General features: G+C 42.8%; 5 protein-coding genes across 5 annotated transcripts; 2 read left to right on the top strand and 3 right to left on the bottom strand.

Moving 5' to 3' along the window:
* Window positions 1-4: 4 nt before the first annotated feature.
* LOC108088102 lies at window positions 5-642 on the bottom strand. The gene has a single exon (XM_017185755.2). It carries the CDS (start codon window positions 536-538, stop codon window positions 245-247), a length of 294 nt encoding a protein of 97 aa, XP_017041244.1. The 5' UTR covers window positions 539-642; the 3' UTR covers window positions 5-244.
* Window positions 643-731: 89 nt separating this feature from the next.
* LOC108088101 (vitelline membrane protein Vm26Ab) lies at window positions 732-1,371 on the top strand. The gene is given in 2 exon segments (XM_017185754.2): window positions 732-1,024; window positions 1,026-1,371. Coding segments are annotated over 2 exon segments (507 nt in total). The 5' UTR covers window positions 732-796; the 3' UTR covers window positions 1,305-1,371.
* Window positions 1,372-6,419: 5,048 nt separating this feature from the next.
* LOC108088139 (vitelline membrane protein Vm26Aa) lies at window positions 6,420-7,068 on the bottom strand. The gene has a single exon (XM_017185803.2). It carries the CDS (start codon window positions 6,977-6,979, stop codon window positions 6,548-6,550), a length of 432 nt encoding a protein of 143 aa, XP_017041292.1. The 5' UTR covers window positions 6,980-7,068; the 3' UTR covers window positions 6,420-6,547.
* A 4,110-nt stretch (window positions 7,069-11,178) lies between these two features.
* LOC108088126 (extensin) lies at window positions 11,179-13,195 on the top strand. Its single transcript, XM_017185784.2, has one exon. It carries the CDS (start codon window positions 12,030-12,032, stop codon window positions 13,137-13,139), a length of 1,110 nt encoding a protein of 369 aa, XP_017041273.1. The 5' UTR covers window positions 11,179-12,029; the 3' UTR covers window positions 13,140-13,195.
* A 1,368-nt stretch (window positions 13,196-14,563) lies between these two features.
* LOC108088125 (basic proline-rich protein) lies at window positions 14,564-16,945 on the bottom strand. Its single transcript, XM_017185783.2, is given in 4 exon segments — window positions 14,564-15,529; window positions 15,532-16,282; window positions 16,284-16,769; window positions 16,829-16,945. Coding segments are annotated over 3 exon segments (1,995 nt in total). The 5' UTR covers window positions 16,704-16,769; window positions 16,829-16,945; the 3' UTR covers window positions 14,564-14,705.
* Between the last annotated feature and the right edge of the window lie 814 nt (window positions 16,946-17,759).

The following is a 17,759-nucleotide window of genomic DNA, read 5'->3' as shown; positions in this document are numbered from 1 at the left end:
TCTAGAACTTCTGATATAAAAACATCGTCTGTATTTGGAAAAAAGTTGTACATATGTAGTTGAAAATTGGATTTCTTAGACTGTGGAGAAAGTTATATGACTTATTTAATTTTTACTTTTAAAATTCCCTCCCTTTTGCGGTGGTTTCTGATTTTTTTTGGAACTGTTTGGACATGTTGAGACCCTGATTTGCCTTTTGCCATTGAATCAATGAAAACAAATCGATTCTTTGGTTGCATTTATTTTATACATATCGGTCGTTCTCAAAAGGGAACCGCCAAAGTTGACCCGATCCAAGTCGGTTCATCATGCCAGTCTGTCGTCGAAACCTCCTGTAGTACTGCTGGTTCATCTCCGAGTAGAAGTTTGTGGGAAGGAGGTGGGACCAGCTCCGATCGCGCTCGGCGTTGGGTCGCTCTAGAAACTGGAACGTCGATGCGGAAGTGGCTTTGGCGGCCCCTCCGCTCCAGGTGAGCCAGGTCGGATTTAAGGTCACCAGAAGTAAGACCAGAAACCAGAACGCCATCGCCCTAGCCATTTGCGAAGAGAGATAGGTGGCCAATGGCCGGTACCCAGTACCCTGCTCCACAGTCGCCCCCTGATTGCAGGTCGTCAGCAATTCTCGAGCTGAGGTGCTTCCATGTGCATTTTTTCTGCCCGCTGTCGTTCTGCTCGGGCAGTGTGATCAGCGTTTTCGGAGTGGGCTATAAAGTGGGTTGCCCAGAGGCTCCAATCAACAGTCACCCTTCGTTCGCCACTTCAGCAGCAAGCAGAGAACACTAGAGAACTATCCGCAATGGCATTCAGCATTGGTCACCTTCTCATCGCCGGCGTCTTGGCCCTGTCCGCCGTGTCCTCGGAGACTATCCAGCTACAGCCCACGCAGGGCATCCTCATCCCGGCGCCGCTGGCCGAGAACATCCGTGTGTCGAGAGCTGCCTACGGCGGCTATGGAGCTGCACCTGCCCCCGCTGCTCCCGCCTACTCGGCTCCAGCTGCTCCCGCCTACTCCGCTCCCGCTGCCCCCCGCCTACTCCGCCCCCGCTGCTCCGGCCTACTCCGCCCCCGCTGCCCCCGCCTACTCGGCTCCAGCTGCTGCCCCCGCCTACTCCGCTCCCGCCGCCCCCGCCTACTCCGCCCCGGCCTCCATCCCGTCGCCGCCGTGCCCCAAGAACTACCTGTTCAGCTGCCAGCCCTCCCTGCAGCCGGTGCCCTGCTCCGCCCCAGCTCCTTCCTACGGATCGGCCGGCGCCTACTCGCAGTACGTGCCCCAGTACGCCGTTCCCTTCGTCCGAGAACTGTAGGGCCAAGGACCGATCGAAATACCTGGACAATTGAACCTATCAATAAAGTAATGCAATTATAAAAAAACGATAAAAGACTTTTTGTTTGGGGCCTTTCGATTTCTAAATAGTTTGCAGCTTTTGTCATGAAAAAATGCCAATGCCAATGATGGGGGTGCAAATGGAATCCCTAGATAAGCAAAAAATGCAGTCTGAAAAGTTTTATTTTAGATCTAAGGCTTTTAAATATCAAATAAAACCCCTTTACTTATTTTCTAAATTTTATTTTAGACATTTGTTTGATATTCCTTGTCATTTTTGGATTTTAAATTTACCCCCTCTGATTGCCAGTTCTTATAAAGCTTTTATATTATTAATCATTTGAATTGAAAAATAAATGGAGAAGAGTAATATCGTCGTAGTTTTTTGGCAAGCAACAATAATTTTTAAGATCTATAATTCTAAAAAAAAAACCGGACGCCTTTATCATATTGCTTCCATAAATAAAAAATAGAAAAAACTTTAAGAAAAATACAGCTTTGTTAATTTAAGACATCAACTCTTAAAAATAAGTTTTGAGTTTAGTAACGATTTTAGCATACAAATTTACATTTGTGATAGTAGGACCATAGTAACTTTTATAAATTAAAACGGAAGCTGTGCTGTAGTTTTTTGATCCAGGGCGGGACAAGGAGCTCGTGTAATTTAATATTATATAATAAAAGCTTCACTCTATATAATAACAGCTATAAAAGTATGTTTGAATTTTTCGATATTTGTCCGTTTGCCTTAATCATCAACATTATTTGCTGAGTTTGAAATTTTGACCGCTCGTCAAAGAAGAGCCTAGTAGTAAAATTCGGAAAAAAAAATCCGGTCATCAGTTTTTGGAACATCACTTTTGGGGTCTTAAGGGGTTATATACCTTTTTTTTTTCAAAAAAACGAAAAATTTTTTTAAGCTGAATCCTAAAGTATATCCCCTAGAGAACATTTTCCCAAATTTTTGAAGACATCCAAATAATAGTTCGATAGGAAAACAGCGTTTTGAGGCGCGGTACGTCACTCTTTGTACCGCAACGTAAAACTTTGAATGCGATTATCTCAAAGTCGTTTTTTTCCAAAAGTGCCTTTGCTGTGACCGCGATTGCACAAGAACTATTTGATCGATCTTCTTCAATTTTTTTTTAAAACATTCGTAATGATTGTGCCGAGTTCGCCATTGAATCAGTTTTTCTGCGGCAATTTCGATTTTGCAGATAAGAAATTTTTAATAAAATTTTTAGAGCTCGAAAAATCAATTTTTTGAAAAAATTGTTACTGTCTGCAGAAAAAACCAAATATTCTTGAAGTAATTCAATGACGAACTAGAAATAATACTAAACTAATAAAAATTTTTTGGTTTATTGATTTTAGTTGACCCGCTGGACTTCCATCGTGGTCACCGCAAGCCGCTATAACAAAAAAAGGGTTATGAGAGAATTGCCATAACTTCGAAAGTTATTTATATTTTTTTAAGAACAAACGTTTGTTGTGTCTATAAAAACATGTACTATCAATAAATAATAACCTCAGTATCATAAAATAATTGCTACACACCTGAAAAAAAATCCAAAGTTCCCTCATTTTTTTCGCTCAAAAAGGTATATAACCCCTTAATAGACATTAAAAAATTAAAAAAAAAAAATTGGCCTAATCCCTTAACTTAAACGCATCAATCTTGCAATGTATATTATAATACATATATATATATATTATTATTATAATATTTTAGATATACTTTTTTTTTTGTGGTAAGTATTTAGGCAGAATTTTTGGAACTATGGTAGTAATTCAAAAATACTCCGCTTGGAACATAGACCTGGAATTTGGTACGACCTTATTGCCCAGTTCTTAGGTGTTTTTAGAGCTCCAACCCTTCATCCGAAGAATAAAATAGTACCAGTGGCGGATCCACGGGGGGGGTTTTCGGGTCCGGACCCCCCCCCATGGGATCATATACTTACAAATTTTATGCTTTTATTGGGCATGTTGGTGGAGTTGAAACACAAAGTTATTAATAAAAATTCGTAATTTTTTGAATGTTTTACACAAATTTTAATTTATTTTCGAATAATAAATCAAGAAAAAATATTATATATGATCCACAAACGGTTCTAGTCACTCTTAAATTTCCGAGGTTTTTCAAAAAACTTTCTGAGAATTTCGTCTTCAGTCAAAGTTATGCGATGATGAATGTTCAAAGATGCAAGACCATTGAGACGCTCTTGACCCATCGTGTTTCTCAGATAATATTTCATTCTCCTCAAAGTCGAAAATGATCGTTCTGGAGTTGCTGTGGTAACGGGTATTACCGCCAAAACCCATTGGGACAGTTTTAGATCAACCAAAACATACATTTCTAGCAATAGGCTTTGGGTCATATTCTTGGTTGAATCTAAATCGATTCCATTTAGCCAAGTTATTGACACTTTTCACCAAACTGATACCGGCAATAAAAACTTAGTTCCCGACCCCGGATGCAGCCATATAAGCCCAAACCATGATATGGTCACCGCCGTGCCAATGCATTGCTTTTAACTTTTTAGTTTCCATCTTCGTATTGGAACATCTCCTCACTTAGCGTCTTCCAACCACCCAAAATAATTAAAAATTGATTCGTCTGCTTAAATTTCGTCATTCCCGAAATAAATCGGCCGAATTTCTAACACCATTGCGAACTTGACCCAAGGCATCATATTTGTATACTTTTGAAAATATTTTTTCATGCAACTTGATCATTAAAGTTATGGTGGTGCAATATGTTCCGAACTGTATTTGGGTAAAATTTGTTGACAATTTCGATCTTAATCTGAGCAGCAATTTTTGAAACCGATAGCTTGAGGTGTTCCTTATTTTTCCGGACAAAACAGCGCTCCTCGAGATCGTTGAATATTTGATTTGGTGCAACCCGGCCCTTTTTTGTAGCCCTTTCTTGATCTAGAACTGTCCCAATGGGATTAATACGCCAACACAGTCTCCAGACTTAAATTTTATTGAACAATTGCTGAAAATTTTGGACTTAGAGATTCGAAAAAGTGGATTTTCCAACGAAAATGACCTAAAGATTTCTTTACTGCAGAAGTGGGCTAAAATACCCGTTAAGACAACTAGAAAAATGTTGAAATCTTTATGAAATTAATGCCTCGTTTTTTTTATTTTTATATGAAAAGTTGTTTTGTTTTTGTAGATTAGTAAATTTTTCTTTGTCATTATAGTTAATAAAGAGTTTCCTTAAATTACTGCGTTTAAATTTTTTTGATATCTTTTCTAGTTTGGCAGCAATGTCGATTTGAAATTTTATTTTGTTCTTGCACGAAATAAGCTTCGAGCCACTGTACGTGGTAATTATGCATATATCTCAAGGAAAAAAAAAGTTTCTAAACCCACCCCCTTAAACAATTTTGGACCCCCCCCTTATCAAAATCCTGGATCCGCCACTGAATAGTACCTATATTGGAAATGGAAGACCATTTAATTTCCGGAGGGAAAGTTGAATCGGAGCTGGGGCGAACTGGAAAGTTAAAACTCCGCTTGAAAATGTGGGGCAAAAGCCAGGGCTAATCCGCAGGCAGGGCCTGTGGTCTCACATACATTGTGAGAACCTGAAACCCGAAGGTCAGCTCATTGTGTCCGTTGTTGTTTTTCCGGCGTGTAGGCTGACCGTTCAGCCAAGCATTTGATGGGATCCGATATCGCATTACACAATCGCTTGCACTTTCTACTTTTGCGCTTTGCTCGTTGTCAAGTGTCGCAAGCATTAATTCTTTTTTCGTTAATCCGCCCGTAATAGCTTACAAATTGGCTTGCTGCAGCATTTACTAAGGTTCAGAGACCTAAACATGGATTCAAAAACGAGTCTTTAAAGAAAATTCTGGAAATGATTAGTTGCAATTGTGGTCTGATTTCTGGTAAGAAAAGGTAATCAATTCTCGGTTGTATTTTCGTCTTTTTTGCTTAGGCATCACTGCAAAACAATTATGTAACACATATTAAGGTACTAAGAAAAGTTTCATTTTGGAACCTTTTTTAAGTATTTAATAAATATAAATTTGATTATAAACTTATTTATGCACCACAATTTCCTTCTTCCAAGGGCAAAAGATCTCGGCACAAAAGCAAAAAAAAAAACAAGAAAGGAAGCTGGTTTCGGCAAGCCGAAGCATATATACCCTTGCGGTCATCAAATATGTCGAGCAAAATACATAAAGGCTAAACAACATCGAAGCTATGACGATTTTTCTATTAATTTTCCATATACTCGTGTTTGACTATGTTCATATTACAACTATTTAAATTAATTCTTAATTTCCGTTATTTCTAATAGATTTTTTAATTTTTCCTATGTCAGCTATATGATAGGGTTATCCGATTTCCGAAATTCAATAGTAGTTAGAAAACGCCATCTTGAAGAAATCAAGTCGATCTGATCAAAAACAACGGCGTGAGAATTTTTCATTCCATTCCCTCGTATGGGAGCTATCCGATATAATCGGCCGATCCGGCCCGTTCCGACTTATATACTGCGTGCAATAACTACACTTATCTTGGAAAAGTTTCAGCAAGATAGCTTCAAAACTGAGATACTAGTTTGCGTAGAAACAGACAGGAGGACAGACGAACAGACGGACAGACGGACAGACGGACAGACGGACAGACGTACAGACCTATTTCGGTTCAGATCGTGATGCTGATCCAGAATATATACACTTTATGGGTCTGAGGTGTCTCTTTCACTGCGTCTAAGCTTCTGTTGAACATTTTAAAAGGATTGGAATTTATTACTTTTTCTTTATCAACACACACGCATAATTTTGGGTGACGGAAGTTTGGATTAAAAAACTTAAAGACTTCATAGAAACAAAAATAAAATTGAGTCGGAAGACTTAAGCCACAAAAATATTACATGCATACAATTTTAACAACTTAATCTTCATAAAGAAGATGTATGAATAAAATAGTCGTTAAATAAATTTAAAGTGCAAAAAAATATATACCCACTATGTCCCATCCATTATTCGCTTAATGTTGCTTTTAATAAACCGTTCTGTTTAAAGCCCAAGATTCGAAGGCCGACAATAAAACAACTTGAAAGGGATTAGGATTTTTTTGCGATTTAATGGCAATGCATATTTTTTTGTACATTTTTTGAAATCCGTTAATAATTATGTTTCTCAGCAATCGAGGGCGTGGTCCGTGGCCGGGTTCTAGCTGCGTGGGCGGCACTTAGTAGTAGTAGCCGTTGGTCTGGGGAACGTAAGCGGCGCTGAAGAGCTGCTGCTGGTGCTGGGGGATGCCGTAGTTGGGGGCGACGTAGGTGGCCACCGGGGAGGAGTAGGCGCCGGCGGATCCGTAGCTGGGGGCTGGGGCGCTGCACGGCACCGGGGCGAGGTTGGGCTGGCAGCTGAACAGGTAGTTCTTGGGGCAGGGAGGGGCCGGGATGCTGGAGCCGCCGTAGCCGCCGGAGCTGCCGCCGTAAGCGGACTTGCGAAGGCGGGTGAGGTCCCCGAAGCCCTGTCCAGCGACTCCCTCCAGCTCGCCCTCCTGGGCAGTCAGGGAGACTGTGGCTCCGGTGGGGGTGGACGAGGCCACGTTGGTGGGCGAAGCCAGGGCGGCGGCGGCGAAGGCGACCAGAGCGATGCACACGAAGGATTTCATCTTGATTGGAGTGCGAAGTTGGAGTTGGAGGTGGATGGGTGCTGGTGGAGCTGCTTGTAGTTACCAAAGGTGACTGATGCCAATCCCACCCGGCTGCTTATTATTTATAGCTAACCAATCTGTCTAGTTGGCACTCTGTGCAGAACTTAATGACTAGATCTATTTTTCGTTTTGGCTTGATTACTTTTCTGCTCTATCAGCCCAATGTTAAAAGTATACCGCTGACTTTAGTTATACCAAACGTCAGCTTTTTGGGCCATTTGGGCCGAAAAACGCTTAAGTTTGAGAAAATATGCTGGAAATTTAGTGCATTGCACCTTTAAAGTGGTGGGAGTAGAAGTGCGCGTTCCCTTTTTTATGTAGTTTTTTTATCGCATGAGTTAAACCTGGAATTTTAAATGTATGCCGCTTAACATGACAAGTCAAAGACAGCTACCAGATGTGATCTTAAATCTTACAAGTTGTTTTCCATCATTTTTTTTTTCTATGATTTTTTAAATAAAACCTTTTCTTACGACTTCTGAGTTTCGTACTAAATTTAATGAAAATCGTGCGACGGTACTGTCTACCGAACAATCGGTGGAAATATATAAAATTAATACAAGAAATTGTCATAACTTCGATGAGGTTTGGCTTTTGTCCATTTTGCTGATGATGACTGAAAGCTAGCTTCCTTTCTTGATTTAATATGGCTAATTAATTCGATTTGACTTGGGTAAAGGACAGTTGTAAAGACGGGTCCATTCTATGTATAAACATAACCTTTTATAACCTTATATCTTTGATCAAAATAATACTTTTTTAACACTTACCCAATACCGATAGATCGGCTTCATCAACTATTCCATATTCGTAGAAAAAATAATAATAAATAAACTTTCTTCGTACTTTTCTAAAAGATGTGTGACATGACCTCTTTGACAATTTACTAACATCACAGCAAAGAAATTACGCTATTGAAATGACGATCTGCGACGGATTACAGGTCAATTAAAATGTGACATATTTAATATAAACGTTTTTAGGATCTAAGAATGAGGCTCGTCCCCGAACTTCAGTTGTAGGTAATACTACCTATATGGTATGGTATATCACCACCGATCTTTCTTCTTTGCAACTTTTTATTGTTCCTCGAGAAATAGGAGAATACTTCAACATAAAGAAGGGTCATGCAATTGGACACCTTTACAAAGTTCGAAATGCCCTGCCGGTATTGGCTTTGATTGATTGTTTATTTGGCTAAGTAATCGATGTTAATTTTTGGGATCCGTAGACCATGTTCCGAATTGTCTCTGGAAAATCTGCTTCTGAGTTACATAACTACAGTTAGCCTAATTTTTGTGGCTTTTCAGCCCCTATCAACGTATTGGCTTCCATATTTAAATGATTTTTCTGGACCTTTATGAATGAGCCCTACATTAATATAAGCCACATCAGCTCGCATTCTCTGATGTCTCTCTTATCAAATTGTTGATCAACTAATACCAAACCGACCTCTTCTGCTTGGGCTGCGATTGATCGTCGTGAATGAGTATGTTGAACTGCTTATATTTCTTTAGAACTCTTTTATTATCAGTTTTAAAATCCCTAATGTATGTATTACTGCTGTATAAAATATGATTTAACTAATTAATTTTAAGCCCCCGTGTGTTGTTTACACCTTATACCCGGCTTCTGCATCATCCACACCAATAAACAAACTTGAAGAAACAGAGCTGGATTTGCAGAAAATTAGAAGACTCTACCAACCAAATAATATGGTAATCTTGACCCTGTACATTAATAATTTATCATTGCCCCAAAAAATCTCCTAAACGCAATTAATGTTTTAAGGCGGTAAAAAAAAGAATGGTCCGATTAAATCCTATAAGAAGATATGATAAAGTGTTGAAAGGTGGAAGCTGAACTTTTCCCTCTGTGCAACCCATTTTCTTAATTTTAAAGCACTACAAAATATTATATTTCATTTGTTTCTTCTTAGTTGTGCGTCAGTTTTGAATCAAAGGAAAAACATGTCCTTTTGTTTAGTTCACACAAATAAGAACTCCTTTTGTTGATTTCAGCTAGAGGTAGTAATATAATATTACAACTACTGCCTTTTGAATAACATCAGCACAATTTTTATTGGCATTAAAAACGTAAGAAATTGCTCGGAATGAAAAAGCTATGTTAATTCTTCACTCTCATTTTCAACGCACGATTCTTAAAAAATTAAACTTTCTATATGGTTTTTAAAACATAGCTTTGGTATGGAGCATGCATATAATTGAAGCCCATTTTTCTTTTTATTCAAAACTTTTAAGACTGGCAAAAATAACAAAAATCGACATGGCTTCGATGTTGTTTTTTTGTTTTGTATTTTTTCGATATTGATGACTGCAAGGGCATATAAGCTCCGGCTTGCCGAAGCTAGCTTCCTTTCTTGTTTTTTCGAAAATTCTATAAAATTGGGAACTGTCACAAATATTACGGTCGATTTCATCCGCCTGTTTAAACACAAACCAGTTCAAACGGATTTTCAAAACTATCTAATAATATCAACAAATTCTGCGTGTTTTAAATAAAATATAAAATAAATTATCTTTGTTTTGTTGACATACAAAAACATTGTTACCAGTTTACCTTTTTTATTCCATTATCATAAACTAATAAAATATAATTTTATTTAAATAAAAAAGTTGATCAGATTAGTTGGGTCATGAAAATAATCAATGATTTGGGAATTAAAATTAAAATTGATCCCAAAAAACCGTCGATGTCAAAGTTCAACGGTTTTTATATCAAGGCATATACATATTTTATTTTAGACTTTGCATATTTTTCTTTGGGTACCCTAATGAAAATACATTCATCTTCTCAACCCCCACTGGAAGAGTGCGTTTGCCGAAGTCTTCAGTGCAGTGCAACAGTGTTGGAGGGGAGCGTCCGCCAGTTATTTAGTTATATTTCCCGCTCATCCAACGGCGATAGGGGATTATGTAAACTAGCACGCGATGATCGCCGGCGATAGAGGAATGCGTGCCACATGCAAAGTAAGGAAGCAGCCGCTGCGGACGTAAAACAAACATTAGTGCTCACTGTACGGGAGCGGCCCACAAGTGGCGCGTTGTGTGCGGACTGCTGCCACTTTCACTTGGTCATGGTCATGGCCACGATGGGCTGGCTCTGGGCCGGGATGGCTGGGTGGATAATCACTGGGTGATTATCACATTTGCTGAGGCAGCCTGGTTCCCGCATGCAGGAGGAAGTCTGGGTTTAATGGTTGTAATTTGTCATGGAATCTGAGTTCGAAAACGAAATCGGAGATGCAAAAGAAACAGTTGGCGATCAGGCAACCAACTGACTTATTTCAGCTGTTTCCCGGTCAGATATTGTTGCCAAAAGAATGTGCTACGAAAAGTGCACAAAGGCAATAAATTGAACCTTATGAAGTGGTATAGCCTTCCAACTTTGTAAACAAGGTGTGAAACTATTTATCCGGCATTACGTATTTTTTGATGTTTTACTATATTACTATACATATGTTTATCCATTTCAAACAAAATAAGTTTAGGGATAGATGTTGTAAAGCAGTAGAACCAAAATGATGGACCTTTTGTACGATAAACGATAAGAAATAATAAGAGACTATCATTTTGCATTCACTTTGAGTTTGCAGTTAGCTTTTGGTCTCAGAATAAAATCGGTCATGTTATAATGTTTATTATTTTTATTAATAATTGTTAAAGAAACAGTAGTATCTTTACATTATTTGTAGTACGTATACATAAACTTTGATGTTTAGGAAACATTTTTTGATGCTATAGTTTTGCCGATTATCACGCACACTCTTTCCTCGACTCTTAGCGAGCATGGTTCTCTGGATTAAATGCTAATTGTTATTCAGACAGTTGTATCCTTTCTCATTTATTGCTTTCCGCACAGTCTTTTCCTAAATAATCAAGACCTGAATAAGCCAATCTCCAATGAACAAGACAGTCAAAACTTTAGGAAGTGTTTTACAGAAGTATATATTTATATATTTTTTTTATGTACGTATATACTTTTTCCGTTTTTTTTTTCCGCCACACTTCCGTTCGGTGATGTGAATTTGCTTTCGATTGGCCAGGTTTATTATCCATTTTAAGCGAAGGCAATTACGGTCCAAAACCCAAGCAGGAGACCTGAGTTTAGTTTTACTACCGATTACCAATTTCAAACACGTAACAGAACAATTTCAATAAACAAAAAATAAAACAAAAAAAGCATTGCATACAGGAAAAGTAATGTGGTGTCAATGGCCCCCAAGTAAGGTTATTGGAACTGCTGAACTTTTTATTTAAAGGGATAACCTGTTAAGTCTTACAATACAAAGGAGTTCGTCGGACTTGTAAAGCTCAAAGAAAGAACAATTGGTTTTGGTTTAAAAAAAAACTTGTAATGCGATTTATGTATTTAACAAGTTTTATAAAACTTTTTTATTATTTGACTTACAACTCAGGGAAAAAATGTATTAAGAAATAGTTAGTTTAATGTTATTGTGCTGAATATTTCACCCAAGTAAAGGTAAGCCATTTGCTGATCATGCGTTAATCGAGGAGTTAGCCAATGAATGTGGATCGAATCGGTTAAATAGAGCACTCGTTGTTTGGGGCTAAAAAAAAACTGGGTTAGACCCCTGTTTTGCAATTATCAAAATTCAGTTTAAATATGCTCACTCTAGGAGTCATTCGTAAGCAACTTTTAAAGCAAAAGCACATTAAATGCTCTTTTTTTATTTTTGTAACAATAAAAAATAAAATTAAAAAAAACAGATCCCAACTGGCAGACTAACTACTAGTTGTAAAAAAATGGGAAATGCAAACAAAAGAATATTAGGTTGTAGCTAAATCAAAAAAACTCGTGGCTCATGAGGAACCTACTATACCCCAACAAAGGTGTCATGATGTGCTGACCCTGCATTCTTTTTTGAAACTCTAGGTGTCCGCTGGGTTTTGCAGCCAGCGGACTTGGTAGTTGGGATTTATTGTTCGCATCGCGAGGTTAAAGCTACTAACGCAACCGCCGCAAAATGCTGCACTTCGGAGTAAGATCGTGGAGTCTGAGTCTGCTGGTCATGGCCCTTGTCCTGACCACCTTCGCCCAGGAGGAGGGCGTGTCCAACCGGATCGCGGCGCCCGGTGAGCCACGCTACTATCTGATGGCGGATGCAGGTCCCTTGGTGACCCCAAACGAACCTCTGAGACGCACGAACCGCTCGCTGCTCAAGTGGTGGGATGACCTGTTTCCCCGCAACAACAACTGCTGCAACAACAACGCGCTGTATCCACCGGCGCCAGTTGCCCCCGCGCTTCCCGTGACCAACAACTGCAATGGCCTCCAGCTCGACGACCTGGACCCCTTCAAGCAGATGAAGCTCCTCAAGAAGCTTCCGGACCTCTTCTCCTCCCCCCTTCCCTGCACGCAGTGCAGCGGCAGTTGCGGCCAGCTGCCTCTGCCGCAAAACAGCTATGTGGCACCGCAGACTCCTTCCTACGGGGGCGACGGCTACGCGGTGTCGCCGGAGGGTGCCTATGCCAAACCCAACACAGAGTACAACGGTCCCGGAGATGGCGACGCCGGGTACGTGGCACCGGCACCTCCTTCTTACGAGGCCCCGGCACAACCCGCTCCAACCTACGAGGCCCCGGCCCAACCAGCTCCCTCCTACGAAGCTCCGGCACCACCAGCGCCCTCCTACGAGGCTCCTGCTGCCAACTACCAGAATCCCGCTCCACCGGTTCCCAGCTATGATCCGCCCGCACCCAGCTACGCTAAGCCCGAGAGCAACTCTCCCCGGGAATACGGCGGGGCCCCACCCGCACAAATTGTTTACCAACCCATAATCTACGTGTCCACACCACTGGCATCAAGATCATCCGTCCAGGCTGAGACCGATGTCCAGGGATACGCCAGTCCGACCGCCCCTCAACCACCGGCACCTGCTCCCGTTTACGAACCGCCGCAGCCCGCCTGCTACCAACCGGCGCCACCCTCCGCACCGCCCACGCCCAACTATGCCACGCCCTCGTGCCAAACGCCTATCCGCCTGTCCCTCATAGACCAGCCGTACCGAGTGGCCCCGGAACTGTTCGCGGAGTACAACTACCGGCTGGCCTTGGGCGCCCAGAACTATTATTAGCTTACTGATCGTTGACGGTTGTCCAATCTGTAAATAAAATCTTCTAATGACTCCTGGCTTCCGTGTTTTAACTTGGGTCGAATTCGATCAGAGCTCAAATTATAACATATTTTTTAATAGAGTGTCATTTCAGTATGTCTTACTAAAAGCACGTCTGTACGTCTGTCCGTCTGTCCGTCTGTTCGTTTCTATATAAACTAGTGTGTCAGTCCCAAAGCTATCCTGAAACTTTAGCAAAAGTTGTGTAGTTAATAATAATTCGGAACGGGCCGAACCGGGCGTCTATATCTGATAGCTCCTATAAGAGAGATTGATTATATCGACTTGATTTCCTCCAAATTAAATTAAATCTTTTCTAAATCGGATAACTATATCAAATAGCTGACATAGGAAAGATCGAAAACATTTTTAAGCATCGAGTTTTTTTACTACCCATGAATCGCGAAAAAATTTGATTAAAATCGTATTCCGTTATCATATATAATATGTAACTGCCATAGAAAAAAATCGCAAAATTGATATAGAATTTACTTAAATTAGGGGAAGAAAATATAATATCGTTGTTTTTATCAGACAAGCATCATTTTTGGAATATAGCGTTTTCTAAAATCTCTCGAATTTCGAACTAAATTACATAAAAATCGGACGGATATATCAATTAGCTGTCATATCGTCTTTAGAACATTAATAGAAAAATCGACATAACTTCGATGTTGTTTATGCTCTATGGGTATTGCTTGTCATGTTTGATGAAGGCTAGGGTATATAAGTTTCGCCTTGCCGAAGCTATCTTCTTTTCTTGTTTATTATCATCATTAAATGTTTGGTTCTTTAATGCAGGTTGAAAGAACCTGAAAGGGAGAATGCTTTGTCTGATATTATATAGTTTTATAGCTCCTTACAAATTGACTCTTAAAGTTTTGATAAAAATGTCTTTATCTATCTATGTTATGCGATATGAAAGTTTGTCATATTTAACATCTCTTTTTGTATGGACAAACAGCGCAAAGTCAAAACAAAATTTTTACAGTTCAAATAAGAAAAACCAAGTATTATAATATTTTGTGCCAAAACGATTAAAACTTTGAAAATTAAATCAAAAACTAATCACGTAAGAGGCAACTAAACTTTGTCAGCCTTTCTTCGTGTCCTATAAAATGGTATATCAAAAACTGATAGAGCAGTCCCTAAGTGTAAGAATCCGAATCAAATTATATAAGCTTGGCTGAAAATTTATAGATGATTCTATGGATGATTCTAAACTTCAACCTAATTTTACAATAATAGTACGCTATAAAATGTTCTGTCAAAATTAACATCTTTGGAATTAGTTCTTGTTCTGACTTTGAATCGATCTATTTCGAAACGTACGAGTATTGTGGATATTTTACATTGTGGGCTTTTGTTTAAGAAAGAAATCCATGTTTCAAATATAAATTACACTTTATTTGCTTCAAGGGACTTAATCTAGCACAATTGTTGTACACACAGTGTCGTGGTGAACTCCTCCCATGTGGCGGCTATTCCCAGGGGATCTGTCACCCAATCCGTTTACGAGCGAAGTGGCTACAGCTGCTGCAGGTACCTGTGCTTCTGGGGAACGCGTCCGCTGGAACGCGGGTTGTGCCGCTTGCGTTTGTCGTTCTTGAGTAGCTCCGCCGCCTTGCTAACGAGGTCCTCGACCTTGGGGTCGCCTCCAGATACGTCTGCCTCCGGGGTGGTCACCGCCTGGTCCTCCTCCGTGTCGATGGCCTCGTCGGAGTCCTCGTCCTCAGTGCCCTGCTCAGCGTCGCCCACGATGGCATCGGCCTGATCCCGATCCCGTTCCCGGCTGGCAGGCGATGGGGTGCTGCTGGAGAAGTTCAGTCTCCCCGATCTTTCGGAGTGAGCCTCGGAGGAGTGTGCCGCCTCTGTGGTCGTGGAGCTGGCATCGCTCTGGTCGAACTTGAATACCCGCTGGAAGAAGTTTCCGTTGGGCTCCGGGGCCGTGGGAGCCGGAGCTCCCAGCATTCTGTTAAAGGGATTGAACGGATTCAGGGCTCCAAAGGGGCCGAACGGGTTGAGGCCCATGCCCAACTGCATTCCCATGCCGAAGGGCCCGCCCACCTGGTGCTCCATGTCGTAGCCCTGGGGAGTCACTCCGAAGGGGCTTCGCAGCTGACTCCCCACGCCGAACCCGCCTCCGAAGGGAGCCGCCAAAGGTGCGGAATTCAGTCCAAAGGCGGGGCCCATGGGTTGAGCTCCCACCATGGCTGGAGGCGCTCTGGGCAGCTGGAAGAAGGGGGCCGGCGGCCGTTGTCCATAGCAGGGCATGGTGATGATGACCGGCTGGAAGCTTGGGCAGGCGGTGCTGTAGCTGACCCCGTTATCCGGTGGAGCTGGGCACTGGAGGGGGGAGAAGGGACGCCGCATCCGGAGCAGTACGGGTTGGGCTCGGGTTGGGAGTACGTCGGAGGAGGAGGCGGCAGCGTTGGCGGAGGCCCAGGTTCCGGGTATTGGCCATTGTGGGGACTGTAGGCGGTCGCCATTTGTCCCACCATCGCGTCCGAGTGCTCCCGCTTGTTTCCCACCGGTTGTGGGACCTCCTCGGCTGGGGCCCGCGCTCCGGCCAAACTGCCGTAGAAAGCTCTCATAACAGGATCGTTTTCGGGGTCCTCCGTGTGGGAGAGCGGCACCCACATCAGTTGATCTTGCTGGTAGGGTTCACTCAGAGGCCTGCGGTACTGATGGCTGAGCTCGTCCCGTTTAAATCCCAGCCCCGGCGCGCCCAGCACGTCTTCTCCGAAACCAACTCGATGGCGACTACTTCCGACTACCCCGAACCCGTTGGACCGGACCGACGACCTCGGAGTCGCTGCAGGATCATGCGGAGCGGGCGGGGCCGCTGGGCTTGGGCCAGCTGGAGCTCCCGGTGGAGCTGCTGGCGGGCTACCCACAGCTGGATGATAAAGTCCCGGCAGGCCAGGCGACTGCGCCGCAGGTGCAGGCGAAGGGGCAGCCACGTGGTGTCCGTAGAACCCGTAGGGGATCGCGGGCTGGTGCTGCGCAGGAGGAGGCTGGCTGGGGGGCTTCTCCTGGTACGGCGGCGGACTCGCTGGCTGAACGTTCGGAAGGGGCTGCTGTGGATATGCCCCGCCCCCCCAAGGCGGGGAGGAACTGAAAGTTGTAGGCGGACTCGGGCTGAGCGGCTGGGTGGGGGTTCATCGGTGGCGAAGGCTCCGACGGAGGAAGGTCTTGGCCAGCGGGTCCCGCGGACTCGGAGCCGCGGCACATGAAGAAGGGCTCCTCCTGGCCGCCTTGGTTCTTCACCGCCACGCACCGCTGCTGGCCACCCTCGGCTCCGAAGCTGGCACCCCGGCACATATAGTAGGGCTCGTCCTGCGGGCTACTGGGTCTGATCTCGACGCAGATGGTTGTCATGGTTCGTTTGGTGCGGTGCAGCTGCTCGCCGGAATTGCCTCTGGCCACTTGCCCTGCTCCACTCGCTCCTGCAGGTGACAAAAGGCCGAGGGCCAGACATGTCCAGAGGAACAGCAGCTTAAGCGTCGGCGGATCGGCTTCCATGTTCTTCTTCCGCTCACTAACTTCCGCTTGCGGCTGGGAAGCGCTTTTATACTCTTTAGCGGTCTGCTGGGGAGGAAGATCAGCTAGAGCTGCTCTCGGATAGCCGACAAACTCCCACAACTTACCCAACCGATTTCCCCGTAGCGGTCTTTCGAAATCTGTGTTCTTTTCTGAGTTAACCACCAACGGCCGGGCTTTGGTTTATTGCACTGGTAACCGGAGTTTCATTCGCTCGAAAAGCGCATCACTGAATAAAAGGCACTGCAGAGCCACTTTTTGAGCGGACCTGGCCAATAGGGTTCGAAACGTTATTGGAATACACTTCCGCGCAAGAAGTTAATAGAATTTGGTATCGAGGTGGAAGCATATTTTTAATTACTTCCTTTAGTTCATCATAAATCCCTTCTTATTGGTTAACCTACGTGAAAGATGATGATGAATGAAAGAAGATCGAATTACATAGAAGACCAATTAATTAAAATTAAAAGAGGAGATCCTAACGCTGACCATAAGAAAACATTTAAACCAAATGATTATAATAGAGCATCCGCATCCACACTTCTGAGTCTTTCAAACGCCCTGATTTCAGCTGATGGCAGCAAATGTGGGCAAGCATTTTTGTCCAGCTCGCCGGCTGGACAGTTCAAGAAACTCCTCGGGTTTCAGCCTTTTCTTCAATGGTCAGCTCTTTTAGAGGGTGTCTGGGACATATGGCACAACTCGGCGCAATGTGCTCAACATTGGCCAAAGCGGTGTGCAAATCGGTCAGTTGGTCAGCGAGTGTTAGATAGTTTGCCACTTCACTGTAACTGACCTGACCCAAATGTAAGACAACACGGGACTGAGCTACAGTTCCATCTGATGACTAATGAACAATTATGATTTCACACCCATTGCAGCGTGCGTGTTTCGGGGACTTTAGGTTACGTCAGCTCTGTTTCCTCATATGTTCCTGGTGCTCTAATTAACAAATTTCCTTAAATATTCGGGAGTTTGGGGCTTGTGAGTTTGTGAGGCTCTGTAATCGCCGAACATGTTGACACGGCACGTTTGGGA

The sequence above is a fragment of the Drosophila ficusphila genome, unplaced genomic scaffold (assembly GCF_018152265.1).
Source record: "Drosophila ficusphila isolate 14025-0441.05 unplaced genomic scaffold, ASM1815226v1 contig_636, whole genome shotgun sequence".
Classification (NCBI taxonomy): Eukaryota; Metazoa; Arthropoda; class Insecta; order Diptera; family Drosophilidae; genus Drosophila; species Drosophila ficusphila.
The sequence above is the reverse complement of the archived record's forward strand: the minus strand, read 5'-3'. Positions and strand labels throughout refer to the sequence as shown.